The sequence below is a fragment of the Petaurus breviceps genome, unplaced genomic scaffold (genome assembly GCF_028583685.1).
Source record: "Petaurus breviceps papuanus isolate PSGF00001 unplaced genomic scaffold, PetGlider_PUasm1.0 688, whole genome shotgun sequence".
NCBI classification, from domain to species: domain Eukaryota; kingdom Metazoa; phylum Chordata; class Mammalia; order Diprotodontia; family Petauridae; genus Petaurus; species Petaurus breviceps.
Window position 1 is genome coordinate 20,334,305 of NW_027186457.1, and position 12,109 is coordinate 20,346,413.

The 12,109-nt window shown below is 38.3% G+C and overlaps 1 protein-coding gene across 1 annotated transcript in view; it reads left to right on the forward strand.

Moving 5' to 3' along the window:
- The first annotated feature begins 60 nt into the window (after positions 1–60).
- The window catches only part of CPB1 (carboxypeptidase B1), a 47,170-nt gene continuing 35,121 nt past the window's right edge, over positions 61–12,109 (forward strand). The window contains exons 1-3 of the mRNA XM_069104716.1: positions 61–150; positions 272–347; positions 3,782–3,906. Of these exons, the coding sequence (XP_068960817.1) occupies positions 80–150; positions 272–347; positions 3,782–3,906 (272 nt within the window). The 5' untranslated portion in view covers positions 61–79. The remainder of the gene's footprint in view (positions 151–271; positions 348–3,781; positions 3,907–12,109) is intronic.

The following is a 12,109-nucleotide window of genomic DNA, read 5'->3' on the forward strand; positions in this document are numbered from 1 at the left end:
CCTGCCAAGGCAAGAAGGGAAGCAGTAGACTAGATATAAAAGCAGGTGAGACCCATTCATTAGTGTTGGTTGGAACATCATGTTGACCTTACTGATTCTCATTAGTGTGGGCCTGGCCTCTGCTCACCATGCTGGTGAACACTTTGAGGGGTAAGCCTGGAATATCTACCATGAACAGGTCCTTCTTCCTTGCTTTGCCCAATTTAGGGGAGTTTCCCATTTGAAATTCTCTCTTTTTTGTTTCTGCTTCCTTCTCTACCTCACCTCCCAGGGAGAAGGTGTTCAGAGTAACCATCCAGGATGAGAATCAGGTCCAACTGATGCATGTTTTGGCTGACAAAGTGCAGGTAAATGGACAAAGGGTGCAACTGTTGGGATTTTGTTGTTCTTACTTTCAAATTTTAAATTTACCCTGTGAGTCCTGCCAAGAAAAAATGAAAATGAAACATTAATGGTCACTTGCTTTGGAACAGGCAATGAAGACTTTGAAAACAGTCCATTTTCAGACTATTATTGTTTATAAGACTTACTTGACTTTGCTGGTGACACAGCCATTGTTCTTTATCAATCATTCAACTGATACAGACCAAGAATGGTCTTTAACTTAGAGTCTTAGAGAGAAGCCTGGGATATGGAGAGATTGTATGACTTGCCCATGGTCAGACAGCCAGTGTGGCAGAGGTGGTCTGGGTTTCCTTGACTCTAAAGGCCATGGATCTGCTGATCCATGCAGTCTCTCATTAGTCGCCAGAATAAAAGATTTTCAATAAACTTTAAAACAGTTGACAGAAGCTGTCAGACTACTTCAAAATTGGTGACAACCACAGGAGACTTTTGATGTAAAATAACTGACCTTCTCCCTCCAAGGAGTAAAATGATCTGCTTCGAAGTAACCTGGAAAACAAGCTGGGCTCTTGGCCAGCTTCAAATGGAGCTTCATGTGCCATGTGTCATCACTTCTCTCTGACTTTCTTTCATCCCAAAGCAAACTGGATGAAATTTTGTGGCCTTGGTCTGGGCCCACTCTGAAAGACATGAAAGGAGACAAGCAACAATGTCAGGGAGGGTGTTTTCAATACTTCCCTTTGGCTTTGCTGTTGCCCAAATTCCTGTGCTAGTTTGTTTTTTTTTTTTTTTAAAAGCATCTTCCGTGGAATGGGAACTGACATTTTTAATTATATTGATGCTATCATGGGGCTATCAAAGAACATAAGGTGGTACAGCACAAGCCCCCAAAGGTCTGGCACTGTGCCCCTTTCTGATGAATACCCAAATCAAAATATCCCAGCAATTCTTCAATGTGGCTTAAGAGGAAAAATTGTTTCTTTTCTGCCTTTGAAGTACTAGAACTTTGTGCCTGTTATGTGCACATCGTGTCTGAGTCGTGGGGGCTTGATAAAGGGTAATAATAGTAACGGCTAAGATTTGTATAGTGTCTTAAGATTTCTAAATTACTTTATATTTATAAATTTAGATTTATATACATTTTAATAATATGTATTATATAAATATTAGATCATTATATAGATGATTATATAATAAATATTTATATTTTATAAATTTATAAATGACTTTACATTTACTATCCATTATCTCCTTCAATTCCCACACTATTCTTGTGAGGTAGTCTCTATTATCGTCTCCATATTACAGATCAGGAAACTGAGGCTAAATGACTTTCCCAGGGTTACAAAGCTAATACCTGAAGCAGGATTTTAATTCAAATTTTCCTGCCACCAATTCCAGGGCTTTGTCTCCTCATGGACACATTCATCATCTTCTGTTACATTATAGAATTAAGATTCTGTGAAATACAAGCTCCTCTGGGCCAATAACTGGGTCCTTTGTATTTGTATCCCTGGTGCCCACCACAATGCCAAGCACGTAGTAAGTAACTCAGAAATGTTTTTTTGATCCGTCCATTAGTTGATTAATCTGACTCAATATGGGTTAGAGCAAAGTAATGGGAACATTAAAATGATGGAAACCTAGATTGGGAAGGGACCCCAGAACTCATTAATTCTCCCATCTCATCCGAATCTTGGATCTTCTCTCCAGGATTCCTGAACAATGGTCAACCAGCCTCTGCTTGCATAATTCCACAAATGAGGATCCCACTATTCCATAGAATCAAATCTATTTTTGAAAAGCTCTAATTATAGGAGACTCCTTCCTCACAAGGAACTGAAATTGGCTTCCTTTTCTTTCCATCCATTTGTCCTAGCTCTGCCCTGTCCAACTACAGAAGAAATTGACTGTTCCTTCCATGTTTTAGTTCTTCCAAATATTTGCAGCTAGGTCTCATACTGAGGAAGTAATTTAACTTCTCTGGGCCTCAATTTCTTTATCTGTTAAATGAGGGGGCTAGATTAAAGTGTTTTTGAGCTATTTTCCAGCCCTAAATCTAATACTCATCTTCCCTCAATCTTTTCTTCTGAAGACTAAACATCAGTCAGTTAGATAAATTTAGCAGCTATTATATACCAGACCCTGTGACAAATACTAGGAATACCAAAAAAGGCAGACAATTCCTGCTCTCAAGTAGGACACAATCTAATGGGGAAGACGATTAGCTAACAACTATATAAAAACAAGCCATATGTAGCATAAAAGCTTCCTATAGAAGGTGGAATTGATTGTAGCTGGAACTTCAAGGAAGCCAAGGAAGGGATGAGGAGGAAGCATATTCCAAGGCAAAGAGAACAGTCAGTGAAAATGCCTAGAGTGCCTTATTCAAGGAACAGGCAAGGAGGCCGGTGTTACTGGATGGGAGAGTACATGATGAGGTATAAGGCTTAAGAAGACTGTTTCAAAAGGTAGGTTGTGGAGGCTGCTTTGAATACCAGAGGTGTTTGTGTTTGATCCTGGAGATAATATGGAGCCACTTATGTTTATTGAATAGGGGCAGAGATGGGAAGGATGGGGATGACATGGTCATACCTGAGCTTTAGGAAAAATCACTTTGGCAGCTAAATGGAGGATGCACCGGAGTGGGGAGAGACTTGTGGTGGGAAGACCCAATCAGCAGACTATTATGATAGTTCAGACATGAAGAGATAAAGACTTGCACCAAGGTGGTGGCAGTATCAAAGGAAAGAAGGGGCATATTCAAGAGATGTGTCAAAGGTAAAATCAACAGCAACAGATTGGGAAGTGAGCAGTAGAGAGGGATCAAGGATGGTGTCTAGGTTTGCCAGCCTAGGAGACTGGAAAGATGGTGGTGCCATCTGGAAGGGGAGGACTTGGGGGGGGGGATGAGCTCAATTTTGGACATAATGAGTTTAATAGACAGTTGAAGATGCATCACCTGTTCCTTAAGTAATTCCTCATGATATGATTCCCAAAATCTTCCTCCACCCTTCTGTTCTCTGTCTTTTATATATGTTCCAATTTTTCAATGTCCCTTGAAAAATATGAATGACTGCATGAATGAATGGATGAAGCATTTATTAAGCATTCACTATGTACTTGTAAGACAGTCTCTTCTCTCAAAGAGATCACACTTGAATGAGGGAGAAAAGACATCTGGAAGGTTCCAGCTTCCAGTCAGATAGAAAATCCTAAGGTACCCAAAATTCAACTAGGTCCAATGAATGCAGAAAATGAGAAGTCTACTAGCTTGCCCATCTTATAAATGGGATTTCAATTGCATTAACCTTTTTTAGTGGCCTTTGCACACCATTTACTATCAACCATAGAACTGATCATCACAGATTAGAATAGCTCTAACCATGTATTTGGCATCTTCAAAACATTTTCTATATCTTGACCCTTTTTTCAGGTTGATTTCTGGAAACCAGATTCAGTCTCACAAATCAGACCAGAAACCAAGACTGACTTCCGTGTTAAAGCTGAACAAGTTGTCGAAGTTGAACATTTCCTGGAAAAGCATGGACTAACTTATGAGTGAGTTTATTTTTAATTACATTTCAAAGTCTTTTGTATGTATGTTTTTAATGGGTTCACAGACATAGTCTCCGTATTTAACTGTCAATTCCATAAGGGCAGGGCCTTTGCCTTATTCACCCTTTTATGAATTTAAGAGCCACCTTCTTTAGGAAGCCCCTGCTCACCCTCCCCAGCTACTGGTACCTTACTCACTCACCCTTCCTCATTCCACGAATGAACACTGAGGTCCAGGAATTTGAGCTGACTTGCCCACGGTCACACAACTAACCAATGACAGAAATGGGAACTGAACCCAGCTTCTCTATTGTAGGATCAGTACTTGGTCATTTTACTGCACAGTTGACAATTTCTATTTGATTATTCTTTTAAAACAATTATTCAGTATTTTATTTCCCCAATTACATGTAAAAACAAATTTTAACGTTTATTTTTAAAAGTTTGAGTTCAAAAAATCTCTCCCTCCCTCCCTCCCCAACCCCCCTCCTTGATAAAACAAGCAATTCAATATAGGTTATACATGTGTAGTCATGCAAAACATTTCCATATTAGTCATGTTGTGAAAGAAAACATAGACCCCCCCCCAAAAAAAAGTGCTCAAGAATAATAAAGCAAGTAAAAAAAAGTATGCTTCATTCTGTATGCAGACACCCTCAGACCCTTGTCTGGGCATGGATAGCATTTTTCATCATGTCCTTCAGAGCTGTCTTTAGATCACAGTATTTTTGAAAGCAGTTGTCGATCACAGTCGATCATCTTATCAATACTGCTGTTACTTTGTACACTGTACATTTCACTTTGCATCAGCTCAAGTAAATGTTTCCAGGTTTTTCTGAAAGTATCTTGCTCATCATTTCTTATAACACAATAGTACTCCATCACAATCACATATCACAATTTGTTCAGCCAATCCCTAATTGGTGGTCATCGACTTCCTATTCAATATCTCCAGAAAAAGAGCTGTTATAAATATTTTGTACATAGACATTTTTTTCCTTTCATCTCTTTTGGGATACAGGTCCAGTAGTGGCACTGCCAAGTCAAAGGGTATGCATAGTTTTATAGCCCTTTGGACATAGTTCCAAGCTGCTCTAAAGAATGGTTGAATCAGTTCACAACTCCACCAACAGTGCATTAATGTCTCATTTTTCCCATGTTTACTCCAACATTTGTCATTCTTTTCTTTTCTATTAATCAATCTAATAGGTATGAGCTAATACCTCAGAATTATTTCAAATGGCATTTCTCCAATCAATAGCAATTTAGGTCACCTTCTCATATGGCTATAGACAGCTTTGATGATTTGATCCGAAAACTTTCATATCTCTTGATCGTTTAGCAATTGGGCAATGGTTCCTATTTTTATAAATTTGAGTCAGTTCTCTATTTATTTGAGAAATGAGACCTCTATCAAAGAAACTTATTTCAATTTTTTTCACAGTTAACAATTGCTAAACATATTTCCCTCCATCCTATTTCCCCCTTGTTTATTCTATTCTCTCTCCTTTTACCCTGTCCCTCCTCAAAAGTGTTTTGCTTCTGACCACCCCCTCCCCCAAGCTGTCCTCTTTTCTATCACTTCCCCCCTTTCTCTTATCCCCTCCCCCTCCTGCTTTCCCATAGGGTAAGGCAGCTTTCTATATCCAATTGAGTGTGTATGTTATTCCTTCTTTGAGCCAATTTTGATGAGAGTAAGGTTCACTCATACCCCCCACCTCCCCCATCTTCCCCTTCACTATCAAAGATTTTGCTTGCCTCTTTTATTTGAGATAATTTACCCCCATTCTACCCCTCCCTTTCCCTTTCTTCCAGTGTATTCCTCTTTCTCATCCTTTAATTTCTTAAAGCTATACCATCCCTTCATAGTCAACTCACATTTGTGCCCCTGTCTATATATACTCCTAACTTCCCTAATAATAAGAAAGTTTTTATGAGTTACAAGTATCATCTTCACATGTAGAAATAGAAACAGTTTAACTTTATTAAGTCCCTTATGATGTTCTTTTCCTGTTTACCTTTTTATGTTACTCTGGAGTCTTGTATTTGACAGTTAAATTTCCTATTCAGTTCTGATCTTTCCATCAAGAATATTTAAAAGTCCTCTATTTCATTGAATGCCCATTTCCCCCCTGAAGGATTATACTCAGTTTTGCTGGGTAGAGGATTATTGGTTGTAATCCTAGCTCCTTTGCCTCCTGAAATATCATATTTCAAGTCCTCCGATCCTTTAATATAGAAGCTCCTAATTTTTGTGTGATCCTGATTGTGGCTCCCTGATATTTAAATTGTTTTCTTTCTGGCTGCTTGGAATATTCTCTCTATGACCTGGAAACTCTGGAATTTGACTATAATATTTCTTGGAGTTTTCCTTTTGGGATTTTTTTTCAGCAGGTGATAAGTGGATTCTTTCAATTACTGTATTACCCTCTGGTTCTAGTATATCAAGGCAGTTTTCTGTGATAATTTCTTGAAAGATAATGTCTAGGCTCTTTTTTTATCATAGCTTTTGGGTAGTCTAGTAATTTTAAAATAATCTGGATCTATTTCCCAGGTCAGTTGTTCTTCCAATGAGAGATTTAATACTGTCTTCTCTTTTTTCATTCTTTTGCTTATTTTATTGTTTCTTGATTTCTCATAAATTCATTAGCTTCCATTTGCTCAATTCTAATTTTTAAGGAATTATTTTCTTCAGTGAGCTTTTGGATCTCCTTTTCCATTTGGTCAATTCCACTTTTTAAGTAGATTTTTCTTCAGCGAATTTTTGTGCCTTTTTTCATTTTGCCAATTCTGCTTTTCAAGGAATTCTTCTCCTCATTGACTTTTTATACCTCTTCTACCATTTGACCTAGTCTATTTTAAGGTGTTATTTTCTTCAGTATTTTTTGTGTGTCTGCTTTACCAAACTGTTGACTCTTTTTTCATGATTTTCTTGCATTTCTCTCCCCAATTTTTCTTCTACCACTCTTACTTGATTTTCAAAATCCTTCTTGAGTTCCTCCATGATCAGAGAACAATTCATATTTTTCTTGGAGGCTTTGGATGTTGGAGCTTTGATTTTGTCATTATCTTCTGAGTGTGTATGTTTTGATCTTCCTTGTCATCATAGTAATTTTCTATGGTCAGAATTTTTTTCTGTTGTTTTCTTATTTTCCAGTCTATTTCTTGCCTTATAACTCTTTGTTAAAGTGGGGCTCTGCTTACAGGATGGAGGACACATTGCCCTAAGCTTCAGAGATTTTGTGCAGCTATTTTCAGAGATATTTCTAGAGCTTTGAAAGTTTTCACTTCTTCCAAGGTGGTATGATCTACAGAAAGTGTTTACTATTCTCCTGATCCATACTCTGGTCTATAAACCACCACAAGCACTCTTTTCTGCCCTCAAACTATGACAAGGGTCCCCATCTCCCTGTAACAAAGTTACTATTGATGCCTGTCTTTAAAATGTTTTGATAAAACTTCACCATACACTATTATCTTATAAAGGAATTCCATTTCAATTTTGCAAACTTTTATAATTCACCTACTTTGTTCAAGGCGCTGAAGATGCAAATTGGAAAATGACCTAGCCTCTTGTCCTTAAGGAATTCACAAATACATGGAGACTAGGGAGGGAGGTGACAAAGGTTAAGACCTGAGAAGGGCTGGTCATCCAATTTGTCTTGAATATAAAGGAATGTGAAATATGCCTGGAAAGGAAGGTTGGAACTATAGCCCAGACAGTTTAAAAAAAAAGTTTAAGGACTGGTACTTCATTATAAAGGAATAGGGATCCATGGAAGGTTATTGAATGAGGAAGTATAAGGTCAGACATAAATCAGAAAGAGATTTAATTTTCTCTCATACTTATTTTTTTTAAAGCAATCAGGGTTAAGTAACTTGCTCAAGGTTACACGACCAGTTATTTCTGGGTGTGGTGCTAAGTATCTGAGCCTGGATTTGATCCCCAGATCATCCCTACACTGGAGCCAGTGCTCTTACTCGCTGAGCTACCTGGCCGCTCCTAAGCAATTGGGGTTAAGTAACTTGCTCGAGTTTACATGGCCAGGTGTTTCTGGGTGGATGCTAAGTGTCTGAGCCCGGGATTCGATCCCCACGTCATCCTGACACTGGAGCCGGTGCTCTTACTCGCTGTGCTACCTGGCCACCCCTTCTCTCATACTTATTGCTTATAATAATTAGTCAGTTGAAAAGTATTCATTAAGCACTTACTATATGCCAATCATTGTGCTAAGTATTTGGGATACAAATAGAAAATTGAAGATAGTCCCATCTCTCACAGAACTCACATTCTAATGGGGGAAGGCAACACACAAAGAAAATTTCAATTATAAATACCCTAAAGATCACTGAGTCTTGGGGTACAACAACAAATCAGATGGTACCATATCTTCTCAAGGGTCATTTCAACAATTAAAACCAAATCCACTATTTAATAATGCCAAGGATATTCGTGGCAAGACCTTTCTTTTCTGGATCTTTTAGTAGTGGGGGCAATTAAGGGGGCAATGGACACAGCACCTGCAGAAGTGCTTGTCGGGTCCCATCTCCATAAGGGTTGCTTCCAAGGACACAAGGGTGCTCTGGAGGCAGCTTGTACCAGCTCAGAAGAATCAACTGTTAAATTCTCATTATGAGCAATTTATGCCTTGGAAATCAACAGTGCTACAAGTTATGACTAAATTTATTGCTTTGTTGATTGTCTAGGCTTATGAAAGCACAGAAAATAAGGCAGATTAAACTTAAAAGTGTGTCCCTTACCTAGACATGACCAAAAGAAATTAAGCCTAATAATATTTCTGCCGGTGTGAAATATTAGAATTGCCCCCCTTATCACATCTGTTTAATGATATTTATAACTATATTATAAAGCATTCTACAGATATATTTAATTATAGAATAATTATTCCAAACACATATTTTAAGGGATACAATTAAGACTATAATAGTTTAACTCTAGTGTTATGTCCCACACAGCTTAGATTTCTGCATCTGCGTGAGGGAAATATTTAACAAGATATATTCAGTCTTTTTTTAAACCAAAAAATATGACTGTGTTGAAAATATTGTATAATCTGATGTTGACCATCTGAATTGAGAGTTCTTAACCTTAACCTTAGCCTCAGCCACCCTCTGGCTATTTGAGGAAGGCCATGGGCCCTTTCTCAGACTGTGACTTTTAAATAATTGAAGGAAATGCTAAATTTCAGTTAGAGGTTAAGGAAAGTAAAGATGTAATCTTTTTTTCCCACCCAAGTTCACAGACCCCCTAATGTTTTTCCCTGGATCCCTTGAACCTCTGGTCAAGGTCAAGAACCCCTGATCTGTGCTATGGACCATGAAACTTCTGGGCCTTGATGCCATCATTTAAAACCTAACAGTCCTGTTGGTGAATTATTATAATTGTTTAAGGAAAACAGAAGAAAATTAATGACCACAGAATAATTTCAGCAGCTTGGCTCGTGGCCTAGTTCTATTTTTATTACTCAAATAGTAAAAGGACCAAGTAACTGTATTCTCACATCAATCTCCCTTTATGAGCTGGGCACATCACCATCTTTTAGTGGCAACCTTTCATGGGAGGTTGTCAGTGCGTTATCTCTGCTCCAACTCAATGAGATCCCCAAGGGGGAAGACCTTGCTAAGTTCAATTTCCATGTGCTCGTGCTTAGTGGATTTTCAGTATATGGCATTCTAAGTATTAAATAATAATTAAGTTTCTTGAAAATCCCCAAGAAGCAGGCCTACAACATGTCTGCAAGTATCCTAAGGAGCCCTTGTGCTTTCCATGATAGCCCCACATGACAATACTAAATTAGCACCTCGACGATTTTTTTGTCTGCAAGGATTTATGTTTGTGAGCCTATGTACAGGAGCCAGCTCATGCAAATAATAATAACTGACCATTTTAGACCAGATGGTAAGGCTTACAGAGTGCTTTTATAAGCAATATTTTATTTGAGCCCCACAATAACCCTGTGAAGTAGGTGCTAGAATCAACTCCATTTTGCAGAGGCAGTTAGGTGGTGCAGTTGATAGAGTGCTGGACCTAGAGTCAGGAAGACCCAAATTCAAATTCGGTCTCATACATTTACTAGCTTTGTAACTCTAGATACATCACTCTCTCTCTCTCTCTCTCTCTCTCTCTCTCTCTCTCTCTCTCTCTCAAATAGTAATAACTATACAGCCTATCTTCAGGAAGATTGTATTTGTAAAGTGTTTTGCAAACCTTAAAGTACTATATGAATGATAGCTTATTACAGATGAGAAAACTGAGGTTTAGATCGCCTAAGTGACTTGCCTGTGTTCAATTACTAAGTATGAAGCAAAATTCAAAGCCAGATCTGCCCATCCCTCCCTCAGTCCCACATTCTCACTACCATAACCACACACACATGCACACACACACACATACACATACACACATATACACACATATACACACATACATACACACATACCCACACACCCACGCACATACACATACACACATACACACCACATGCACACACACATACACACACGCACACACACACTTAGATTTTCTCACAAAGTAATCTTTTTTTTTTTTTTAATGGAAGGAAACCTCTAACTGAAAATTCAACCTTTCCTCCTTTGTTATGGTTCAAGAAGCACTTACTAAGTGCTTACTCTATATCAGGGATTGTACCAAGAGTTGGAGATTAAAAGAAAGGCAAAGCCCTGTCCTTGCTTCTAATGGAGGAGACCACGGGCAGAAAACAATACAGGAGACATATGCAGAGTTGACGGAAGGCAACCTTGGAGGGACTGAGTTTGATGTTGCCGATGTAGACGTATCTGCCTTCCTTTAAAAGCACCAGATTAACCTGAGATCTGGGGTCCAGTTCTTAAATCTCTACCGCAATTGCTACTTTTCTTTCTGAAAACATATTTTTACATTCTTTTAATTGCTTAGGTGACGGTAAATTAAAATAATAATAAACAAATATGTAATATATTCCCATGTTAGCATGTAAATAATAATAATACAATAGAAGCTTCTTGGGAGCTGAGGCTAATTCATTTTTGTCTTTGTGCCTCTAGTGGCTAGTGTAGCTCTGGGCGCATAGTAGGCACTCAAGAATTGCTAGTTGTATGGAAGTATGTTGACTAAATTAGGAAAGCGGGAGTTTGAGGCTCCACTAAGCCAAGTTATTCTGAAATGCTACGTTTTTCCATAGGGCAGGAGAATTCATTGCCACCTTGCAGTGGAGGAAAAGAGTTGGTTGGTTGTTTTTTCCTCTGAAATACCCTTTCTCTTTTCTCCCAGACGTGAACAAGAGCCTTCCTTACCTGTTAGGTAGTCAATCATCCCAGGGGAGGAGCAAACTCTTTCTATGATGATCTCTATTCACGCAAGAAGGTATTAGAACTCTGAGGTTCTGAGGGGCAACATAGGGGATGGAGTCCTGGACTTAGAGGTAGGAAGACTTAGGTTTGAATTCAGAAGAAAAAAAATTCACTTGGTGTGTGACTTGCATGTCAGACTCAGTTTTTCATCAGTAAAATGGGAATAATAACAGGATCTACCTCTCAGAGTTGTGAGGCCCGAATGAGGATAGGGTAGCATTTGAAAACCTTTAAAAGATGATCCTTAATCTTTCTGTGTGTTTCTTGGGCCACTTGGGCAGTCTAGTGAAGCCTGTGGACACTTTCTCAGGATAATGTCATTGAATTCAGAAAATACAATACATAGAATTATATAGGATACAAATTACATCGAAATACAGTTATCAAAATGTATTTTAAAACAAGTTCATGGACACCTAGCTTAAGAACCCATGCTTAAAACACTGTATGCATGTGAGCTAGTAGGATACTAAGGTTACTTGTATACAAACTGTCCCTTGAACTTAACCAAACGACATATTCTGATAAAAGGAATGGAAGAGTCCCTCCCCTCCTTCATCCTCAAGGTTACATTCCCCAGCTCATCAGGCTTCCCAGTATTCTAACTTGCTTGCCTTGAAAAAAGAAAACAACAAAAACCAGCAGCTTGGTGGTCACTACAGAAAGCAAAGCACAAACCCCTTTGCTTAGGAACTGGAATGAGGTTCTTATTCTAAAAGATATTGTTTTAATCTACCAAGATAAAGGCTCATTACTTTGCAATATTTTATAATAGAACAGAACCAATGTTCTACAGAAAATCTAATAATATTAAATAATCATTAAGCTAAGAAAG